The 24,944-nt window shown below is 40.7% G+C and overlaps 2 protein-coding genes across 5 annotated transcripts in view; one reads left to right on the top strand and one right to left on the bottom strand.

Annotated features, from left to right (window-relative positions):
- ZNF148 (zinc finger protein 148) overlaps positions 1–19,984 on the bottom strand; it is a 41,608-nt gene extending 21,624 nt beyond the window's left edge. For 3 of the 4 annotated variants that reach the window (XM_051786650.1, XM_051786652.1, XM_051786653.1), the window contains exon 1: positions 19,865–19,984. The gene's annotated coding sequence lies outside the window, so the exon portion shown is untranslated. Of the gene's footprint in view, positions 1–19,144; positions 19,531–19,864 lie in introns of those variants that run through there. The other variant, XM_051786651.1, reaches the window with a different exon arrangement.
- Positions 19,960–21,684, top strand: LOC127470791 (uncharacterized). Its single transcript, XM_051786656.1, has 2 exons — positions 19,960–20,590; positions 21,317–21,684. The coding sequence occupies exons 1-2, from the start codon at positions 19,960–19,962 to the stop codon at positions 21,394–21,396; spliced, it is 711 nt and encodes a 236-aa protein (XP_051642616.1). The 3' UTR covers positions 21,397–21,684.
- The last annotated feature ends 3,260 nt before the right edge of the window (positions 21,685–24,944 follow it).

Here is a 24,944-nt window from a genome sequence, read left to right as displayed (position 1 = left end):
ATCTATTTGATCCCCTTCTAAATAATTTCCTTCACCAGGAAAATATTTTGAAAATTCTCAATGTATCTCACACATTCGTGAAGACTCAATACTAAACTACACTGAGTTTATAAAATAGATCATGGTTTCTCTTTAGGTGAAATCCTAGAGAACATGGTAGGAATGGAAGCCACTAGCAGAAACATCTGAAAAATCTCAATCTCATTTCAAATATTTTTGTATTTCAAATATTACTACTGATTCTTAACCTTCTGAAAGTAAAACTAACTCAATTTCTTAAAAGAACAAAGAAAAAAAACAATTCACCACACACCCCAACAAAGTAAAAAGCCCATTAACACCCTCTGATAGCAACTCACATCTTATAACTCAAAAGTGAAAGAACATTTGTCTCTATTCTTTATCGTGAAAGGTTCTGAACTTCTGAATAATACAAAGAAAGGTTGACAGACAGGATGGTCTGACTTCTACAAGTTTCAATAGTTAAGACGCTTGCCAAAGAAAGAAGCTTTTCAGTTAAATACTTTATTATTTTTAGTAAGCCTTGCTCTGCTGGAAGTCAGGAGGACAGAGTCACCAAGCTAAATCTCTTTATATATGAAAATGTCATCAATATTTTTATTATTCTTCCTTCCTACATAAAAAGCCCATTTTAGGGACCAAAATCACCTCTGATGGGAGAAGAACATGGAAAAATACTGTTCAGAACATTTATGTTTGCAATTGGTCCTTTTTTGTTCTCCTGCAATTCTAACATAAGGAAGTTTGAAATCATGCTCTTGATTTTCACAGTACCTGTTTTCAAATAAGGACAACAAGAATGCATAAAGAATGCCCTGAGTGAGCTCAGGTGGTGCTGTGTTACGAGTTTACTTTCAAATCAATCCATTTTAGAGTAAGAGAATGAGATTTCAGATGTCTTCCAGGGAAAATGCAGGTCTGGTATGCCACACAGCCACCTGCAGACATTATATAATCCATGAAGTATTTTTTGGAGGTAACTGGGAAACCATACTGATAGTTTCTCAGCAATAACACAAACAAACAAACAAAACCTGGCAGAGCGCTAAGGCTGTATTTTTCCCACCAATGCAGATCTCCCAGAGAGATCTTGCAACAACATCCTAAAAGAAGAAAATGATGATGAATTTATCGTCTTATTGGTGTGGAGCATCCTGTGCCAAGTAAGAAATGTGAGACAGAACTGAAGTTTTAAGAATCTGCCTTGCATGGAGCCATCATTTGATAAAAGATGGTGCAAAAACCTAAAGTCAAGACTGGTTTTTTTGGTAGAGCATTCTAAATATCTAGCTTGAAAGATAGACTCCAAGGAAAATAAACTGATACATCTGCTCATTTCAGCCTTCATCCCAAGTCAATCCATAGTCAGGGTACATCTCACACACACTGTCATTCACTATGCTTTTGTTCCATGCTACAGAAATACCACAGCATAAGCTCACTGCGGATTCTCCAAAGCAATGACGTGGACAGGTACTAAAATACAAAAACTCAAGATGCTGAAACACATTCAAGGGAGAACAAACAGTATCAAGTGTGAGAACATGGTGGCCCTAATGTGTCTGCTCAGGCCATTGACAAAAACAGCACAGAAGTTTGTTCCACATGGAGGATACTGCCACATCACCCTGAAATTAGGTATGAATTCCGGAAATCCTGGATGTAAAGCTACTTCCTGGCAGGAAGGTAGGCAGACAGAGAAGCTGAGTGTTTAACAGTGCAGAAGAGCCCGCTGCTCTCACCAACAGAGGCAGGAAGATTTGTGACATGCAGAACCCAAGGACAGCTGGCGGGATAGAGCAGTTGCCCAGAGGACAGGCCAGCTGCGTGCTGGTGTTTATTGGTCTTGCTGGTTCTCTCAGTTGCAAAGGATATAGAAACAGTTTCTTTCTCACCCTGACTAGTAGGTTCAGCAGAGTCACGCAACTAAAAGCGCTCAAGTTGTTTTCCAGTCATGATCTTGAGTCATATCAGAAGTGGTGCAGTGAGTGCACTGCTTATTAAATCAGGCTTTCAAATATCTGGGTTTTCATAGAAAAATAATGAGAACTCATAGGGTTAGGCTATATATTCTAAATGACTAAACACAATGTAAGCTACATGACCGCTGCAGGTAATGTTTTAAAACAAAGAACCACAAACAAAAATAGGCTATTAATCCAAACAAGAAGCATCCCAATTGCAATTAATTCAGTAAAACATGTGTAATTTGTCAACTGACACCTTTTTGGCTCACATAAAAGGAATCCTATCATTTAAATTGAAGATGAGGCGAAGTATGCCTGGAAGAATGACTGTGTGATAAAGGATGTAAGTTAAAAGCATTCAAACAAGCACACTTTAGCAAGCCTGCAAATATTAAATACATATTTTAAGTGCAAGATGCATCTGTAAAATAAAGATCAACTTACTTTGAGATTATCTCTAGGGAAGCCACAAAAATACAAACCACATACACACATATGTACATTTCTTGGCATAAGACGTTGTGTTTTTCATGGAATTTCAGAACTTCTATTAAGCCTCACCAAGTAATCTCACAATTTTTCTTTGAGTGCATATAGTTTCTCTATAAATTGACAGAAAAAGAGTTGTCAATAAAATCTCTAAAGTATCTATTCTGCTTGGAGAGGGTCTCCAAGCCTTTACTCCAGGAAAAGCATCTCACAAGAGGTGTCTACAGGCAGAGCTTCCTGGGTACAGAAAAGTTTTGGAGGGGGAGAGAGGGGAAGGGGAAGGACTGCACAGAAAAGGTCTCATGGGACCATCTCAGCACCTTCTCTTTTCAAAGGGTACTTCACAGTTGCTTGCAGAACATCCCCATCCAGCAAACCACATCGCTTCATTTCAGAAACCGCTGCTTCGCCAAACCCTACGGCTGTACTTCAGAACTATTCATTTCAGTAACCCTGACATCAGTTTTTCCAAATACTGGTGCAGTAAGTTGGAGAACTGAGCACTAAAGACAGTATTCCTAATTAAAGAAACAACCATTTAAACAAAAACATACTAAATGAAAAGCATGACAACATTTCAATTAAGAATCAAAAATTAAAACACCATCAAGAGAAAACATTAATTGATTCAAAAAGTCTGCTGGGATGGTGGCTGCTACGAAGTAAAGCTGAACAGAGACCCTCAAGGAAAGCAGCAAAACTTGTTTGCCAGTGAAGTTCAACACATGGTGCAGCTCTTTTTCTCCACTTTGACTGATGGTGGGTAGGGGGTTATTCTGTCTTCTCCTTTCTTTTCTTAAGCAGGCAGTAAAGCATTATTTGATGGAATGAGCAAGTACCCAGAGATACAAATTGTATTCACTTTAAAAATAAAATTCATATGTGCAGAAACACATTAATTCTGTAGTTAGGATTCAAAAGACTATTTATGAGAGGTGAGAAAAAAAATGTTTTAAGGATTAACAACAGGGACAAAAGATAAAAATCATCTGCAGTTTAATATCTATTTGTAGAACAGAACTAATTTAATGTTTTTGCTTTGTTTTTTAAAAGATGGACTTTTTCTATTTGTAAACAATGTCCTGGAAAAGTCTTTGTTGTTTCAAGACTAATACTTCTCTTTTTAAGTGTTAAAAAGCAGGATTTTTTACTTTCTATATCTGTATCCCACTCCACCTTCTTTTGTATATTATCTTCTCCCTACTTTTCCAAGGCAAAAAGGAATGAAAGAAGGTTGAGGGAAACAGGGAAAGAAAGTTGTTGAAATTTAATTATTCTTATGGTTTAAACCTTAGCTCCTTCTGAAGGATTATAGCAAAGACTTGAGAGAGAAATGAGACTTCCATGTACAGCAATAAACTCCATTTGACCATATTTTCGAAGATACAACAACCCAAACACAACAGCCAGGATGTACAACAGCAGTTCTAACTTGCCTTTAGCAACTCAATACTGTTCTGACAAAAACATCTACCTCCAAGATTCCCTCACAAAAGCTGACACTGAGCTCAGTCCGAGGTATTATATGGTTTCAGGGTAACCTTACACTGGAATGTACACCTTACATTATTTCAGTTCCACATTTTGGGAAGTCTGCTTTCATTTAAGATAAGACAAGGTAAACTTCCTAATGAAAAAATACCTGAAGCTACAGAACACGTACCTGAGCACATTCCTACCACATCCTTGCTTCCACAACAGCCTTTGGAAGAATGAGTGCATGCAGAGCCCAAACCACAAAATGTATAAAGGTTACTAGTGCAAAATGCACACAGAATAAGCTTTTAAAAACACAATCTGGGGAAACCCTCAGCTTCTTAGGGCTCAACTCTATGGTCATGCTACAATGATTTGTGCTAAACTGTAAACTTAAATGAACATAATGTATATACAATCTATACAACTCCCTAAATGAACATTCTTATTCTATCACAGAATTCAATTTTCTTCCTTCCCCTTTTAGTGAAATTCACTTTGGAAAGGTTTATTCTGAATTTTTAAAAAAGCCAATCACTGTATAATCAGAGTAGTTTACTGGCATGACTAGTAAAACCTTTCTGAACAGCCAAACTTCTATAAAATCAACTACAACAGATAGGCCATTCCAGTGGGACATCTGGTGTGTTTTCTTATTTACCCAGCTCTCAATGATACAGCCACAAGAAACAATCTGAGACATGGGCTACCTGCTCAAAGGGTTGTGCACTGCACCTCTTCCCCACTACACCTCCTTGCTGCCTTCTCTGGGCTGAGCATAGCACTGTGCAACTGAGAAGGGAGCTGGACAAAAACATACCCCCAGAAAAGCCATGAGGTTTTGTCTGGATCAGTGGGACCGAGCAGGCCAGGCTTACAGGAGATCCATAGTGAAGAATCAGGGAGGAGGGAACGGGACTGATTCTTTCAGCAGCGGTCAGCGGTCAGATCAGATTAAAGGGTGTTGTGAAACTGCTCCACAAATGCAACGTACACACACAGATGAACACCTTGCAGACATACCCAATGGCTATGCCAAATTCAGATCAGGGGAAAAAATGTCTATCTACATTCTCAAATGCTTTCTTCCTAACAGGAAGCGTAGAAGTCACCACTAACTCTGTAATTCCTAACTCCTAATGCTAATGAAGAAAGAGATAGCAACATGGCTTAATAGCATATTTAAAACTACTAATGTTTAAGCATTTCCATGAATAAAATTGCCATCAACATAAACCCCTCCAAAAGAAAGAAAAAAAAATCAGAGCTTAACAGATTTCTAACATCCACTTTAAATCCCTATCAAGCCATGAAACATGTTGAATAGTCTCATCACATCACAAAATATATTTATGTGCACTATTAAAATATGGATATAGTCCAATATAAAAGGAAACACAGCTAGCTTTCACAATATCAAAGGTTCAATTTTCAACATACTGCAGAAGCCTAGAAAGTAAAAAATAATACCCTACTTAATGGTTCTAAATAAAGAACAGTAAATAAAATTATCTCTTCTCCCTACTCAGAAAAATAAGACACAGCTAAAAGAATGACTTTGAAATTAACACACAAGTGTTTCTAAGAATGAATCAGAATGTGTTGACTTGCAAAATGAAAGTAATCAAACATAAATCAGCCTGAAAAGGTTCACAGATCATAAAATCAACACATTCTGAAAGGCAACATATGATACAAACACCCTTATGACTTGTTGCACAGTTATTTCTAAGTGCTCCATGTTGCTGAACACATGCCAGTACAGGGCCTGATCCCACCAAGATTTACACTCATACTGAGCTGTGAATAGTCCTATTACAATCAACAGGATTACTCATGGAAAATCTACTTATCGTGCATAAAATTATCCATGCGTGAAAATCTTTGCCACCTTTCCTATCCTGAAATCTCTGTTCGATCATCACCAGCATAACCACAATCTATTATCAAATGTACCCACTGAAAAGCTTTTGATACTCTATTAACAAAGCCACGGTTACATGTCAAAATCCACAGGGATGTCATCAATGTAGCAAACATACTTTAAATAGTCAAAAAATCATAGGAAATGTTATGGGTTTATCGGGGAAAAAAAAGCCACTGGTTTTGTGGCATTAAATTATAACCTACTAGAAAATAGTCATTTTTGAGAGTTTATCTGGGAATTTCCAGCATTGTATAGTTAACCTCAAAAGAACAATGCAGAATTTCTGCCCTTGCACCATGAAACTTGGGCACTCAAAAGTGGTCACTCTGGGGACTTCCAATGGCATTTATATTTAGGAAAACAGGCACTAGACATAACTTCAGTCCAACTGGTGAAAATTTTGTGAAATTCCACGTATCACATGCCTCAGGCTGAAACTTCATAAAAGTAGTTCAGATAATGTATCAAATGTTTTTACTATTTGATTTAGATAACAGTGCAGTTCTAACACAAAGCTGAGCCCATCTAACAGCTAATGGTCATTGAAAGGGGCAATCCTGATTCCTGCTCCTAACTCTGAGAGTTCAGCCTATCTTTTGTGCCTACTCCAACCTCATATAAAGACACACTTGTTTACACTCCAACAGCCTGGCAGGTTTTTTTTTCCCAGTTATTAATTTTCTGAGGTTAACTCACTGGCTGGATTTACCACAATGACAGTGTGTCAGAACACGGTGCAGGAGTGGACCCTTCTCTGTTCAGCATTCACAGACTAACTCTCTCAGCCCATCTCACATATTTTCGCCTTAAAAATAAACAGAGAAAAAAAAATACATTCCTCTTTTAAAAATGTGATTTTTTTATTTTTACAAGCCTTTAAATTCCTTGGGTCTCACCACTCATCTACTATGTGCAAGTATCTGGGAAGCATTTCTACTCATCACTAGCACTATGAAAGAGCTACTTTACAGAAGATGATAACCCACTGTTGCTCTGTTACCCTACTGGCTCAAATGGCAAAGGTCTGTATGTATGTGTGCATACATTCCTCATCCTTGGAGGATAAAGAATTGTCTCGATGGTTGCACTCAGAGAGTTGTGGTCAGTGGCTCAATGTCCAAGTGGACAGCAGTGACGACTGGGGTTCCCCAGGGGCTGGTAGTGGGACCAGTGCTGTTTGACATCTTTGCTGGTGACACGGACAGTGGGATCGACAACACTGAGCTGTGTGGTGTGGTTGACACCCTGGAGGGAAGGGATGCTATCCAGAGGGACCCTGACAGGCTGGAGAGATGGGCCTGTGAGAATCTTGTGAAGTTCAACAAGGCCAAGTGTAAGATCCTGCAAGTGAATTGGGGCAATCCCAAGCACAAATACAGCCTGGGAACAGAATGGATTGAAAGCAGCCCTATGCAGAAGGACTTGAGGGTGTTGGTTGATGAGAAGTTCAATGTGACCCAGCAACGTGTGCTCACAGCCCAGAAAGCCAGTTGTGACATGGGCTGGATCCAGAGCACTGTGGGCAGCAGGTCCAGGGAGGGGATTCCGCTCCTCTGCTCTGCTCCCATGAGACTCCACCTGGAGTGCTGCATCCAGCTCTGGAGCCACAACGTAAGAAGGATGAGGACCTGCTGGAGTGAGTCCAGAGGAGGCCACAAAGATAATCAGAGGGCTGGAGCATCTCTGCTATGCAGACAGGCTGAGAGAGACAGGGCTGTTCACCCTGGAGAAGAGAGGACTCCAGGGAACAGCCTTCCAGCACCTAAAAGGGGCCTAGAGGAAAGCTGGAGAGAGACTTTTTACAAGGGCCTGTAGTGACAGGACAAGGGGGAATGGCTTTAAACTAAAAGAAGGAAGGTTTAGATTAGATATTAGGTAGAAATTCTTGACTGTGAGGGCAGTGACAGACTGTAACAGGCTGACTAGAGAAGCTGTGGATGCCTCATCCCTGGAAGCATTCAAGACCAGGCTGGATGGGACTTTGAGAAACCTGATCTAAGTGGAAGGTGTCCCTGTCGACGGCAGTGGCGTTGGAACAAGATGATCTTTAAGATCCCTTCCAACCCAAACCTTCTATGACTCCATATATATGTATACAAAATTTCTAGTGTTTCTTTCCAGATTGCTTTTTAAAAATATTTAAAATATTATACACCCCCCCCGGGAGAATACAAGAAGTTGCATGCAAACATACAGAAGTTTCAGGGACTGCCTTCACTAGGGTACCTTGGTTCATCATAATTCACCTTTCCAGCCTATTGGCACTGATTTTTAATTTTTTTTAATAAAATGATCATAAATATTTATGCATGTGTGTGTATCTATATCTAGATATAGATATATCTTTTTCTACAGCACACTGCATAGAATGCTCCATAAAAACTGGTGACACTAGTAAGATAGTTTATAATACCCTTGCTCCATTTGTTGCAAATGCCAAAATGTGTAAATGAGTCACAGAGCACATGAAGAGAAAGCCACAACCATTTGCTACCTTGCAAAATAGAATACAAGCCTACACAAGCCATTTCTACCAAAACTTTTTAAAAATAGGTGATCAATAATTATACGTTCCACATTTTCTGGGTGCTTATGCTGACACATTTGGGTCAAATTCACCTAAAATGCTGAGTACTCAAGGCTGCAATTAAATCAATTACAACAATACTTTAAAAATACAAAGATAATGCAATGCTGTTATTTAAAAAAAAAAGTTCTTAAAGAGCTCAATGGACACACGTATCAAATGCAAACTTTCATCTTACTCACAGACACCAATTCTCCAGCCATAAAATAAGAAATATCCATTTCCTTTCCCTGAAGTATATTAAAATACTTGTAATAATAAGCAATGTTCAATACAGGTCACAAGGGTGAACTAATCAGTTTATAGTGCTCTTGTTCCTGCAGCCAGCACAATGCTGAGGGGAGAAGGCAGCAGCTCTCAGATGGACAGGTAAGGCTACTGCAGTTACTTTGATAACTACTGTGAGGAGGTGGGTGAGACAGTCTCACCTCTCCCAGGACTTAATGACTGATCAGAAAGCACAACCAACCAGTGTGTTTCCAACTAACATGGAACAGCCACTTCTGTGGAGAATCATGAGAGGAATGGGTACACTCCAATGCAGGACTGTCATCAAGAAAAGGTAAGCATAACAGTAAGACTGAAGAGAGAAACACTGGTTACCACCACAATGTAACAGAACTGAGAGAGATTTGGCTTCTTTTCACAGCTCTGCCACTGCTTTTGGGCACATCTGTTATCTTGGCAAATCCCTGCTCCTTCTTTCCACTTCCTTGTCTCTAAATCGGGTGCAATGACCCACCTTTGATTTAGATGTGAAGTGAGCAGTAGGAACTACCTATGAGGCCCTCACAAGCCTACTGATAACCATTACAGGAATTTCACAAAGAAATATACTCATTCTGCCTTCAGAGAAGGATTAAGCAGAGCATAGTAAGGGAACATGCATTATGCAATGAGAAGAAAGCAAAGTATAGAGCAGCTGCTTATTCAATTCCTATGCATTCAAAAAGGTAGGGGCTACTTAGTATCACTAAATACTAAAGTATAATATTAAGGTATAATATATTAGTGATGTAATGAGGGTGGTAAAATTAAATGGCATAGGTAAAGCTCAATGCTGTCATTTTAATGCTTGCATGGTTGACTTATACCTAAAATTGCTCCTTTAAAAGCATGCTTTGCTTGTAATATCTTTACTTCAGCTTCATTATTTTCTAAGAGGCCATCTATGTGCATTAAAGAAAAATAGTAATTACAGAAAAATTCAGGACAATTACTTAATGCATACACAAAGACTAAATAACATTGGACAATAAGCTAATGAAAGTATAATCAAGAAGGTTTTGATCAAAAAACCTGGAAGTTAGCTGCAAAAGTGATCTCAGAGGTTCTGGAAGACATTTCTCATTTACATACTTGACAGTATATGGAAAACTTAAGAGGAAAAAAACAACGCTATTCTAAACCATAAATGAGAAGGACATGAATAACAACAAAACAGATCTTAGAGAGCACAGGTGATTATTTCTAGATCTTGCTTCAATATTTGAAAATGTTATTTCAACATGGGCTCTCAGGTTGTGAGAGCAATGCAAGTATTTTAGAATACAGGAATCACTCTCCCAAGTTGCAATTTCAACTTCAGCACATCACCATGCACAAAGTAGACATTTTTTCCCTAACTTCATTACAGTAAACTTACTCGGGGTACGATTACATTCTGTGTAACATCTAGAAACAAAGCCTGCAAAATATCATTGGCTCTCTGTGGACTAACCTTTCTCATGGGGATATTGGCAAGGAACACTTTCTTATCTAAACCTGCAGAGGAGGCAGTGTCATACCTCAAGGTAGCTTCATTTTTAATGGATATTTATCTCATTGCAGCTATATTTCAAACATACCCTTCATCTACCTCAAATAATCCAGTTAATCTAAAACATGATAGACTGAATACCTCTTTAGTAGAAGATTCACTCCAGACAGACAAAGCAAATCCTATACTTTCTATACTGTTTTTCAAATACTACAGTTTTACCCTAAGTGGTCATCTCTCAGACCCACCTGAAAAGGTGGGGTCAAAAGTCTGGGCCAGAAGATCAGAAAGAGCCCTTTCTAAAGCTAAAGACACAGATCTCTATTAACTGCTCCACTCCTCAAACCTTACAGGTTTACTCTACCTATACAAAAAAAAAAAAAAAGCCTTTCAAGGATCTACCTATTCCAGAGGACTAATACACCTAGCAACTAAAAATGACAAAACTAAACATGAAAGAGAGAAAATAAACTACTTCAAGAACATAAATATGTACTTCACTTTTACTAACATAAACACAAGGCAACACACATGTAACATAGTCAGTAGAATAAATAAGCCCATATAATAGTTCCTCGAGGAAAGAAAAAGAATCACAGGTGACAAAATGTGATCAAAATGCACAAGACATTTCCAAAAAGGTGTTTGGAACCTTCAGAGATGGCAGCAGTATATGAATATAAAACCAGTAAAATTACAATGATTTGGGTATCACTAGAAGCACCATCTTGAACTGTATATTCTGGTGGCAGCCCTTTCTTTCCTTTAATGCACGATGAAAAACAAGGAGCAGACAATGCTGTGATTCTCCATCAGGGAGAGCACTGACCAACAATGAAACAAAAAAGAAAATCTATCACTGTTCTTCAAAATATTCCAGCAATTACAAACTGGGCACCAAGGAGCAATTTTCATCAGCGGAGTCAGGGATTGTTGTGGCCTAACCAGCACTCTCTGATACAACAGCATCAGAACAGTATCAAGCACCTTCATCAAGCATAAACAGAAGAGTCAGCACATAAACAGACACATGTTAGTATTTAAAGACCGTATGAGATCAGCCACAGGGGGAAGGAGTAGAAATAAACTCTAAAATCATGGAAGTGAGCAACTAGGTCACTTTCTCAAAACCCCTCTTGGAACACAAGCATGTTACAGACCATGTAAATTTGCCAAGAAGAGTATCCTTCCATACAGTTAGGATATTTTTCCCCATTGTAGCAATAAGCCCACCACCTCCCTGCTGATAACCAACACTTGTGGTCAGATTAAATCAGCTAAGAACTATTCCTATCCTGCTTACATAAAATTCCAGAATTGTAAGTCAGCCTTTTTAATCTGGCTGATCCTCACTTCAAAAGAAAAAAAAAAAAAAAAAAAAGGCAAATCAAGTAACTACTAAATCCAGTATGCTTCTGCAGTGTATCCTCTTCAAAAGGCTATCCACAACCCCAACAAGAACTTCCAGATAACTCTTTCCCTTGATACTTCAAGGATGGTATGAACAAGGAATCCCACTGACTTCTACCACATACCCCAAGGTAATTACTCCTCATTACAGTTTTAAATTTCTCAAACAATTTTCAGGCACTTAAGCCCATTTTCAGATCAAGGCAAGCCAAAACACAAGATGCCTAGAAACTATTTTATAGGAACAATAATAACACAGATATGATGGCCCATTAACTAACATTGAAAATAATCCAAAAAATAAAACTCAGACTCCTCAAGACTGTGCCCTCTTGAATAAAAAGATTGTGGAAATTGGATTCTACCTCAATAACTTTGGTACCCTGCAGCTAATTCTCACTAATTAAGTCCTAGAATACACTAAAACAGGAATTCAGATTGATCAAAAGATATGATCTGTGTTTATAATAACTCTTATAATCATTAGGAACAAAAATCTGGAAGGTTCTTGATGCCATTAACTCACAGACCAACAATTAAGAGCTACCATCCCAAAAAGGTCTGAAATTTCTGAGAACCCATAGTCAAATAACTTCATGATGAAGCCAAGTCTCAGTGAAAGACATTCAATACAACCCATAATACTAAGCAAGCAGGAAACCAATCTGTAAAGTGCAAAAATATACTTACAAGATTCTGATGAAAGAAAACGTTCTGCATTTATGGACTGCTTTCTAGATACTGTTTCCTCATCCAACCATGTTAAGAGTCTCAAGTCCTCAAGCCCTGAACACGCTGATGCAGCTGAGGTTCCCTCAATGCACAGATGTATCCCGTGAGGTAAAAGGGCAACAACTTATTATAGAATCCTAGAATGGTTTGGGTTGGAAGAGACCTTAAAGATCATCTAGTTCCAATTCCCATGTGGGCAGGGACATCTTACACCAGACCAGGCTGCTCAGGGCCCCATCCAACCAGGCCCTGAACATTTCCACGGAGGGGTCACCCACAGCCTGGGTAACCTATTACAGTGTCTCACCACCGTCAAAGTTAAGCATTTCTTCCTAATATCTAATATAAATCTACCCTGTTTCAATTTACAGACATTCCTCCTTGTTCTATCGCTATGCCCACGTACCCAAGAAGCAAGAACCAGAGCCAAACTGCTCTGCTGAACTCGTGTCCAAACAAACATGGGAAATGAAGAGTTGTCCAGAGTTACAGCAAATTTTAGGCACATAAGATGTAACTCTACACATGCAGCCATACTCTCATCACCACCACAACTGTGGAAAGCCCCCTGCCTGTCCTCTGACCTATAAGGAATGTAATCCAGAGAGGATACAACGGCACATTAGACAGTAAACTGCAAGGTCATGCAAAGAACTGAGAGATTAGGTTTTCTGTCAGCTTGTCCCTTTACATTGCTGTTCCTTGAAAAGTGACAGTAAACTCACACTTAAAGCTGCATTATATTTGATCCAATATAGTGTATGTAACACTGAGTACAGGTTCCTAACAGGCACCAGCCTGAACACGCCTGGTTTGCATGATCTACTTTTAACTGTCAGATTCAGACAACAAGCCCACTGGTTTTGTCTACAAATTGCCACCTACTCTACATATTCCAGCAAAATACTGTGACAACTGGATGATCATCCTCTGCGTGCTCCTCTTCTACAAACTCTATTTTATTCCCCCCCCCCCCAATCCCTTAATTTCATCCTTGGTGATCATAAAAAACCACATTTTAAATACATAAAAATTCTTTTCTAGTCATTTAAAAAGAAAATTTCATATTTTCTACCAGGAAAAAACAACATTAAAGCCAAGTGGCTTTCCCTCACTTCCTTACACCCCGTAACAATACAAGCTTTCCTGCTCCCTAGAAGACAATCACATAACTTTGACATCTTTTTGCTGACTCAGACGAAAATTCATCACTAAGTGTAACTGTCAGGTTTACCAGTGACAGAGGAAGCTCCTGAGAAACACAGCCTAATAAAGCTTTCCTCCTTGAGAGATGACAGCAGTCTTTCTCCCATATGAATGATTCATTCTTATTTGATATTGTTAAAGCAATATTCACACAGGGCACCTTCACACTAGACTTTACCTTCAAAAAAATTGGTTATGAGGTCAACACATAAGCTGAAAACCAATATTCCATGGGTATGTCTGGAAAATCTGCAAGTGATTGTGGTCTAAAATAATTGTATCACATCTTGGTACCCTGAGGATTCACCACCTCCTTTGGCACTTGATCTAGTGGTCATTACAAAAATTTTCTTCAAGGTAGGCAGTGTAAGGTTACTCCAGCAAAAAGGGAGTTGGTTGAGTTTACCATGAAGTCTATCATGAAGAACTTCTTTGCTAAAAGAAACTTTACAGAAACAAAAGGAAACATTTCTTAAATTTATGTATATAGCTACTGATGTATCTAGACCTGCTCAGTGCTATAAATGACCCAACTTAAAAAGCTTGACAATTCATTGTCATTCATCTCACATATATTTCACTTGACAGAGACTGACATATAACAGTGACCTATGTTAAAAACTACTGTTTAAGTGGTCCTAACCTGAGGAGAATCATACCTTAGGAGGTCAGCAACAGAGACAGTAATTTGATTCAGAACACTCTTGCTTGAGAAACTCTAAAATCATCCACAGCATCTGGAAATTCTGACTGTTATAATGCTTACAGACTAAAAAAATCATCCATGGATCCCATGAAATGTACTCATTTCTTGGCTTAAATACTCATTTTTCTCCCTCTGTCCTCCCTTTTAAAAACTGAAGAATGTCTGCAATGCAATACTACAGAATCACTTGCTGAAAGCAAGGCTAAATAGTTTTCACTACCCAAGGAAGCCTGAGAAAGATGGTGAATTTAGAAGCTGCTCACTGGCTTTGCCCCTCCCCAGTGACATCCCAGGCACTAACCCACATCATATGCTGCTTATTGTTTGGCAAAATAAATCTCACTTTATGCTGAACACTTCTCATTCTCCATGACTAGAGCTTTAGGCCAGACATCATCATAAATAGATGCTACAAATGTCTTACACACACATGTGCACACATGCTTTTTAGGAGCATTATCACCATTTCCTTGTTTCATATACAACCCTAACAACAGAAAAAAAAGAAATCTGACAAATTTTCACGACAATCACATAGCAGTTAACATTCACAGTGCGTAAAAAGTTGTTTTTTCTCCCTTTCTTGAACAGTGCTAATGAACATGTGACTATGTCAAACCTGCCCAGCATCAGTATTTCTCACTTCACCTCTTGCACTAAGGTAACACGACCCGGTCATGCTGTTACTGGCATTGTAAACCTCTCTAATGATGCCTTCTATGTCCGTGTTGGGGTACATAAGTAGTAAAATTAATACAGATTTTATGGGAAAATTACTACATAAACATTTAAGAAATTTGTACAAATTTTTATGAATGGGCATCTTTTAACCTTATAGATGTAGCTGCCATTTGAAACAATCTTAGAGCAGAAGGCTTATCAGTCTCATAGCTGAGCTCACACAGATATCATAACAGCTTTAGGCATGAGTAATATCACATGTTACATCAAGAAATTGTACGGACATTTTACAGGCACCTGGATTTTTGGTTTTGGTTTTTATGTCGTTTTTTGGGGGGTTTTTTTCCCAGTGCAAGAGATCTAGACAGTTTATATTTGATAGGCTGTTCATAAATTATACCCTACTGCTGTTTGCAGGTTAGAACTTCTTCCCACACAGATTTCATTTTATCATCAGACTGTTTAATTCTGCGCTTATAAAAATGTCATCCTAGTCATAAGGGAAGAATTAGACAGCACTGTCTTAAGGTTTTCTGCACATACCATGACAAGATGCAGATACTGTGATACTAATATGCCAGTAGAGTATATCAATTGCACGATCAGGCCATATACACATGCTGTTACTGAGCTGTGTCTTGCTGTTTTCAAAAGTGCAGTGAAATCATGAAGTAATATAAATTAGTAATATATTAACTACATTACAGTATTCTCACTGTTGCCTCTTGATATCATAGCCTGGAATACATTAACACACTGATAATATCCTAAGAGTACATTAAAAATTATTTCTGAGCAAAAGCAGTACTAGTCTCTATATTATCTCCCAAAATAACATTCTGACAGTGTGGAAGAAGTTATCAGGAGATTCTAACCCTTCTGCATGTTGTAGATTCCACAGTCTTTCTAAAAGGCAGCCAATTTCCCCTTAGGACACACTTATAATCAAGTTTTGTGAGAACATATTACAGATTTTTCCAGATATTTTATCCAACATGCTGAATGATATATGAAAAATATCTCTATATGGAGTCAGGGGGAGATAACTTAATCATATATAATATTGGAATACTCACATATGTTATTGTATTTTAATTTGTACAATAATTTGTAAGTTAAATAGTTTAAAATTTTACCACTTCTGTAGTTTATGGCACTATTGCTGATGTATAAAATATTCTGTTCTATGTGGATGATAAAAAATGTATATTTAAAATGTATACAGAGTACTAACTAATGAGCTAAACAGATGGGAGTTGTGTTTTAACTTCACTGGAAAGTACTGAAATAAAGTATTGAAATAAAGTAACTAACAGCATTTGTGTAAATGAAAATAAATCTCATGAAAATCTGAATGGATTTTCCTTTGTTAGACAGAAGTTTGTGCTTGCCTTATAGCTATATATTATAGCCAGTGGCTGTATTTTGCTGACATGGCCTGTCAATAGCTATGTCTCAGCTGTTAAAAAACAATAAGTTAAATGTATAAACTCAACACTGTGCAGGGGGTTCTGCATAGATTCCAATTTACAGAAGTGAAAAAAGAAAAAAAAATTCATGAATCTCAGTAGTCCAAGAAATACACTTTCCCCAAAAGTATTTCTGTCAAAAAAACCTAAACAAATTAAAGTGGAACTTAATCACAGTACTGATCCCTCACATAAGCCCTGCAACCTGACAGAAGCAGATACCCATGTCTGCTTACATCCATGGAGCTTTTGTGGGACCACATTTGTCTTTAAACACTCAGTTATGCAGATCAGACTGCAAGCTGAAGGCTTGAATCTATTTCATCATTTGAAAGGCAGCTATCATTAGAATGCCAGGCAGAGGCACACAAAGTACTTATTTTAAATAAAACCTATCTATTTCTCTGTTAGATTCATTTAAGAGTCTTCAAAGCAAAAAATATTTCCATTGGTGTTTACTTTTCTCAGTCCTTGTCCCATTCACTTAATATACAAGACATTGTTAAGGCTGGACAAGAAAGCTGGATGCTTCAGTTTCATGTTTAGGGTAAAAACAGTATCTTTATTTTATCACAGACATTATCACAATGTTACTATTTCTTATTTAACTTCAGTTACTTCACATAGAAAAATGTATTTTATATTAGAGCCAAAATTAAATCAAACTTAATCCCAAATTATGCTAAACCACTTAAAGTGGTTTTGATAGATTAAGGCCCACTCCATCAAGCTGCTCTGTACAGACAGGTCTCCATTTGTAAGAGCCCACACAGTCTTCCTCAGCAGAGGAAGACTCTACAAATATCCCAGGCACAAAAAAAAAAAAAATCACAAATCTCCAGCAGCAGATACAAAAAAGAAACCCACCCTGCTTTTCCCCAAAATACCAGAATACAAGAAATGCTTCTTCCTCAATGGTACATTTTAAAATGTTTAACCTAAACCCCTACACTAACAACTGACACCCTGAACTCCACTATTTGCAAATTTACATTACTGAACCTGTGGTGCAAAGAACTTACCTAGCAGTGAGCTAAACTCTTTAAGATGTACCATCACCATAATTCACTAGAGTAATATATTCTTAGCGTTCTCATAGTTCAATTCTAACACTACCAGTACACAGAAATTCTCAGCTGGAAGTAAGAACTTCCAACCTCGATGTTTTTACACCACCAGCTGTCTCCAGAACACACACATGCTCCACAGCACTTTAAATCCTCATATAAATAAACTTGTATACACGAACTGAGAGGGAAAACTGTATTTTGAGAAGCTACATAGTAATATTCCCCAAGCATGTGTTCCTTCAGGTGCACCATTTAGCCTGAAATATAACTTTTCACATTCTGAGTAATTTTTCTTCCATTTTTTTAAATCATTGTAGTTCTTCAAATAACTACCTACTTACTTGTTTGATTTCATAATCCATTATATTAGGGATCTTCCATACACAGAATATGTTTGCAACAGAGTAGACATGAAACACATATGGACAAGAAGGACAGTAACAAAAGCACAGATTACATACACATCTGTTCTCTCAGGTCTCAGCCTCAGGAGCAAAGACAGAAGAAGTACACGTGCACACAACAGCCTAAATGCAAGAGGTCACTCATCTCTTTTAGCTTTATTCAGTTATGTGAGCTCACTAACTACATGTATATTTGGGAAGAGCTGCATGCAGACATCCAGAAACAACTACAAAGCAAACGCTTTTGGAAACTGAACACACACACACATTCAGCTGCATATTCAACACGAAAGGCCATGACAACAGTTCTCAGGAAACTGCGCAATTGAAAACTTAATTTTGTTTTCCTAAACAACCTCAAGAAGAGCAGGGTTTGCTGGCCTCTCCTGTGAATGTGTGTGTACCCTGTACCAGGAGCCTGCAGATCCCACAGGATCCACAGGAAAACTGAGGCCTCACAAGCTCTGGAGCTTCCGGCGCAGCCAACACTCCTGCAGATGACAGCTGTCACTGGACACAGGCACGGATCCCAGACACTGGAAGTGGGACACTGTAAAACTAACATTGCCTGAAGGTATGCAAACTTCTTAAGTCCAGATCGGACCACTGGTTTATCTAGACTGCTTCTGAGCAAACCATAAGAACACTTGCAAGAATTGATACAGGGTAGCACTAGTTTTCTACCTCCTCCCTCCACCAGGCATATTCACCAAACACATGGAGAATGGCTACAAATTTCTACCACTTGCAACAACGAAATCTGTCTGACATGGGCACTCCAAAATGTTGAAGCATGACAGGCCCAGGCATATATTCCCAACAAGCCTGTAAAAGTACTACTGAAATTTGTGAGCAAGTGCAGCAAATAAACAAAGCAACTGAGATCCTATTCAAAAGAAAAAACACAGTCCTCTGTCATTCGTCCTGTACCAACAGCAAAGATGCTGTTCATCAAGAGTAGGACATCTCTCCCATCTAACACTTCTTGGACCAGAACATCACGTGTATGCAGACAGACAGGGAGGTCATGCTCCAAGTAGACCTTTAAAGCAAGACTAAAGTTGTGATTACTGGATTCCACATATCTACCTTTTTTTTTTAATCATTGTGCAAAATCCCTCACAGCTGCTGCTCTGAACAGTTCACAAAAACAAAGTGATCAGAGAGATGAGTTATGTTGGCAACATAAACGTCTTTCCTTTTCATGAACCAGCTTAATGCAGATGTTGCTGCAACTCACCCCAGCTGAGGTTTGGCAGGAACTGGGGAAGGAAAGACCATGAAGAGTGAAAGTGTTTGAAGCCCAACTAATTTCTCCTTAACTCCTACTGGTCCCCCTTCCTCTGCCAAGCCACTTCCAGAATGGCACTTGTTAGCAGCTCCCGACGCTGGGGAGAAGAGGGTGCCTTGCAAAAGCTTCCTCCGAGCAGCCGAGAGGAGACTCTGAGAAGGTTATTCAAAAATAAAATCGAACGGAGTGACTGCTCGCAGGTCGGCACGCTTCAGCTATCTTACACCGGGAACAATGGGGAGGCGGGCAGCAGGAGGATACGGCCCGGGAGCACGGAGCCGGGGGGGACGCGCTGCCAGCCCGTCCGTCCGTCGGCTCTTTGTCCGTCCGTCCGTCCGTCCGTCTGTCAGGCGGCCCCGCCGGCCCCATCCCCGCCGCCCCGGCGCGGCCTGCGCGGCCCCGCGGCTCCGGCCGGGAGAGCGGGCGGAGCGGGAGCGGCAGGAGCAGCGGGAGCGGCGGGAGCAGCGGGCGGAGGGCGCCCGCCGCCTCCTCATCCCCCGCTCCGCGCCGGCCTCCCCGCGCCGGGGCCAAGCGCGGCCCATGCGGGACGCGCCGCGCCGCGGCCCCCCCTTCCTTCCTTTCCCGTTCCTCTCCTCCTCCTCCCTCCCTCCCTCCCTCCGCGCACCGAACGGCCCCGAACGGCCCCGACTCGCCCCCGCCGGCACTTACCGGCCGCAGAGCTGCGAGGAGAAGGCGGCCGGGCCGGGCCGGGCCGGGGCGCGGCGGCGGCGGCGGCTCAGAGCGGCCGTGCCGCGGCCCCGGGCATGGCGGGGTTGGCGGGGCGCGGGCGGGGGGGGCCGGCGGGGCGGCGGCGGCGGGGTGAGCCTGGGGGAAGCGGCGGCGGCGGCGGCTCCTTCTTCTTCTTCTTCTTCTTCTTCTTCTTCCTGCTGCTCCGCGGAGCGTCCGCGGGCGGTGACAGCGACACCCGGCCAGAGCGCCGCGCGCGCGCTGCACCACGGGAAACGCGCCCGGAGGACCGGCGGGACGGCGGCGGGAGGAGGAGGATGGGGAGGATGGGGAGCGAGGGAGCGAGGACGGGAGCGGGATCCCCGCCGGGGCTGCGGCCGCTGGCGGGGCGGGCGGTGCCGGGTTACGCGCGGGTCAGGAGGCCGGCGCGGGCAGCGCTCCCACGGCCGCGCCGGCCCCGGGCGGAGGCGGGGCGGGAGAGCCCCTTCGGCCTCGGGCCGGGGCTGCCCCCAGCTCCCAACGGGGTCGTTCCAGCGTCCTCACTCCCAGCAGGGGCTCCCGGGGGAGAGAGGGCCGGAGCGGCCGCGGTCGGTGCCAGGGAGGAGGCTGAAGTGTCACAGGGTTGGAAGGGACCTCTGGAGATCATCCAGTCCAACCCCCCCGCCAAGGCAGGGTCACCTGGAGCAGGTGACACAGGAACGCCTCCAGGTGAGTTTGGAATGTCTCCAGAGGGGGAGACTCCAGGCCCTCTCTGGGCAGCCTGTTCAGGGCTCTGCCACCCTCAACGTAAAGAAGTACAGCCCGATCCAGTTCCCCGCGGCCGGCACATCCTACATCCCTCCCGCTGGAGGAGGCCCCAGACCACCGGTGCCCTTATGGAGGTTCATGGGGCTCCCAGAGCCTCCAAGTCCATCAGAAAGCCCTGAGATGAGTTTTCTGCACTGCAATCTCCTTGGTCGTGATGTCCTCCATGACCCCACACCATAAACTTTCTGGAGAATTGCTAGAAGCCAAATCTTCCTAAAGACCCTGCGTTCCTTGGAGCACCTCTCCACCCAAACCGGCTGCACATCTGCAGCCTGGGCTGTGCCGTGGTGTTGCTTGCACTTCTCAACTTCATTGCTTTTAGGGGTTACCAACTTTTCCACGTTTCTCTAAACAAAGCCTTTCGCCAGCCACGGACTTAAACACGTGCGTATCTCAATTGCTCCGTGTCACTTGCGTATAATTAAGCATGTGCTTAAGTGCTCTGCTGGATTGAAGCCAAAATCTGCATAAGCTCTGTTGGGTAAAATTTACCAGCTTCGCTGGGCTTAGCTCAATGAGTCATTCAGTCAGCAGCAGCCCAAAGCTTTTTGCTAGAAGCTTAGTTATTCCCAGGTTGTCCTACAGGATCACCCTGTCCCCGTGACAAGGCTTCTGCCCTTCATTCAGGTCCTGTTAGAAGTGAGACGCATCTGCCCGGTGACTCAGCTTTGCCAAGGGTTTCAAGTTCCTTCAGCAAGAGGCATTAATAAGGTTCTGCATCCTCACACAGGTCAGAGGTTGTGCCATCCACTTACAGTGTAATAAATTGCATTGAGAAGAGAGTATTAATGACACCAGGACCTAGTGTGAAGGTCTGCTCTGACTTTATGCAATATGTTTATTTCAAAATAATTGCATCAAGAGGAAGGAGTTAATAAAATGTGTCTACATTTCATGCAGCCCTCTACAGATTCACACAAAGACAAGAAGTGTCATTAACCTGCTTTTTGAATAAAATGGGGAACTTTTTTATTTCCAAAACCTGAGTTTTGGAAACTGAGGGAAGATGTACATTTATGCAGCTTTTATTTTTTTTTTCCTTCAAAGACAATTAATTGGGTGACTCTACTCATTTTTACCTGTCAAAAAAATCTTTTGAATTGCATTAAGTCTGAGTTGGGAAGCTCAGCACTAAATCCTTATATTAAAATACACTGAGGAATTAAAGCTTTCTGCAGGGTGAGCACAAGTCTTTCTCCAAGGACACATCAATTGGAACCTGCTTTTCAGAAAAATTTGTTTAGCAATTAACAGCATAATATGAAGAAGAAAGACTGTCTTGTATTTAATGCTAAAAAGCAAGACTCAGCATATTTGAGTGCAGTTCTTTACTCTCTTACCATTCTTCTATGTCCTTAATCAAGACATGCTCCAATTTTCAAACGTCAGATTGGGTTATGGTGCGTTTTTTTTGTGGTGTTTTAAGAGGAACTGAGCACCTATAAGTTATCAAGTTCAGTGAGAATCTTGCAGTGCTTTGTTCATCTGGAAGTCCCCACCACCAAGGTAGAGTTGGTGAAGGGACACATCAGACCTTGGATCTTTGCCTCATGTATTTCCTAATTATGGTAGTTTCTCACCAAGTCACACAGGTGTGACACTGATGTCCAAATTAGTTTTGACAGTCATTTAACACTGTGGTATTTATTTATTAATATTGGTGCTCTGACCTAATGAAATAGAAAAGAAATACATAAACTCAGTGGCTTGAGAAGCTTAAAGGAGCACTTGCATTTTGACCTACATTTTTTTCTGTACACTGCTCTGTAAATAGCAGACAAACTGCTTTTCCCTAGTGAAAATATTAATAGTCTTTAATATAGTCTTCCCTCTCCCTTCTGAATTTCAAAAGTTGCCCACCTGTGAGAAACCCTCTAAAAGGCAATGTGTGTGCAGCATGGAGCACGGTACATTTCAGTCTCCTTTTCTTAAGAGGGCTTAAATAATGGAAATTAAAAGGCATTTCCCCCCTCCTTCTTTTTCTTTTTCTCTTTTCTGTATAAATCTAGAAACAAGAAAATGTATGGCTATGTATTACAAAGAGTGGCTTTGGGGAATCACTGGGTAATATGTGTGTGTTTTAAAAGGTCTTCAACAGGAAGTGGCTTCAGAAGTAACTGTACAGATCAAGCAGAACCATCACGTTTGACCTCCTGCATGACAAACTGAAGGATTTAATTCAGAAATTTATGCTTCAAGACAGTAACTTCTGTTGAAGCAGCAGCTGATCTGGAAAGATCCTGTTTGGGAATTTGAGACAGAAGTCCACCAGTTAGATATGTTTTTTAGATGGCCTCTTAGCCTAACTCTCAAATTTATGCCTTCGTACTTGTCTGAATTCATTAAGCCTGAGCTTCTAATCATTAGTTTTAGCTATCAGATTTAATGAATGCATTTAAGGATTTTTAACTCTGTTTTCCAGGTCTTTCTTTATCCTTGCAACTCTTTATAAATCCCCTTCCAGTTTTTTAAAAACTATTTTTGTTTGTTTGAAAATACTGTTAGCCTGGGCCTACTGCTCAATCATTTAGCCCACAGACAGGTAAATTAACAAACATCAAGTGCAGCTTTTTTCACCACCCCCTCATATCCACCTAACCTTTTATCTGCACCTTTGGAGTGATGTACAAAGTCTAATGATGTGACCTGTCCTACTGACTCTGCCCAGGGTGATGTTTCCTGCTGCTTCTCTGTCCTTCCTCATGTAAAACAAGGATACAGCATGTCTGTCTTCTCCCCTTCCCCATGTGGATGTCACAACTCACAGTTAATAGTCTCATTCCTTCCAACACATACAACTGGCTTTTCTTGAGTTTAAAAAAAAAAAAAATCTGTTGGACTATTTGTGTCTGTCTGTGGTTACATGATCAGGCCAAAGGAAATGTGAAAAACAATCTGCACTTCAACAATCAATATTTTTACTGAGTATTTTATAACCAAGCTAAGTCTTGAAAAAACAGATGATGTGTGAACAGTTCATGTCAGTAGTTTATATATGTAGAACACTGCTTGAAAAATCTTTATGTTTTAAAAAAAAGGTATTTGCAAACAGAATGTTCAAAGCCATGGTAAATTCAAGAGGAAGCATGAAGTGTTAGGGTGTGGAAAGACACAGTTCATTTTCACAGACAATGCTAAACCTGACTTTTCTGTAGTTGTGGAATCATCAAACAATTGAAGTTAAAACTTTGGTGGAGGATGAGAATAACTTGACTTTCAGAGATTGCAGATGAGTTCTCCCCACCACACTTGCATTATTCTTTTAATGCAAAAGTTAGTTTTAGATTTAGTGTCTGTGTGTCCTACCACTCTCTGCGTGCTGGGCATGACCTGCAATTTTGCCTGGAAACCCTTTGACAAAAAATGAGTATCAAATCATAACTACATAAAGGAACAGTAATCATCATTAGGACTAAACCCTGGATGGAGTGCAAGAAGTAAATATAAACCAGTTTATTGTAAATATAAACCAGTTTACTGCCACAGAAGTGGAGATAAACGCTGCCTAGTCCTCATCACAGATTTATGTCTCGTTCCCTGCTCAGCAGCAGAGCCAAGCACATGTCTAACTTCAAAAATGCAAATATCCCATTGAATTTGTGGAACTATCAGATACTGAATCAGAAAGAAAATTAAATGCTTTCTTCGATTTCTCTCTTCCTCTCCCCTCCTTTCTTGAATGACTAAGGTCACTGTAGCCCTGGTTAGTACTAGTATGTGCCAGTGATCCAATGCATGATGCTTCAGAAATGCCTAGATGAATGCCTGACATTTCAACAGTGGATCCAATCAGGGAAAAATTGCTAGTAGAAGCTAGAAAATCAACTTCCATCCATTTTCTCAATTGGAATATTTCACCAGGGCTTTAACTAACACAAATGTTCAATGCAGAAATTTAATGAGTCCATTGTCTGAGCATTCACTCACATTGTCTGTAAATTGCTTCTCTTCATTTCAGTATCCCTGATGGAATTTGTGTTTTAATTATTTATTTATTTATTTTATAGCAGGCTTTCAATTCAAGATCCCGCATAAGCCTGACTCAGTAGAATCTGCCTTGCCCTATATTGCTGGCAGGTCAGGAGTCTGTCATAATGCTGCCAGAGCAGTACCATGTGCTCCTCCTCACATTACTAATGCAGGGAAATGTGGTGGTATACAATGTCTCAAAATACCTGTGCAGCTGACACTAATAAACGAAATAATTAATTAGGGGCAATAATGGTCAAAAGAAGAGGGTGTTTGCAAGTCAACC

This window comes from Manacus candei, unplaced genomic scaffold, assembly GCF_025592945.1.
Source record: "Manacus candei isolate 608988 ecotype Guabito, Panama unplaced genomic scaffold, ASM2559294v1 h1tg000023l, whole genome shotgun sequence".
Classification (NCBI taxonomy): domain Eukaryota; kingdom Metazoa; phylum Chordata; class Aves; order Passeriformes; family Pipridae; genus Manacus; species Manacus candei.
The sequence above is the reverse complement of the archived record's forward strand: the minus strand, read 5'-3'. Positions and strand labels throughout refer to the sequence as shown.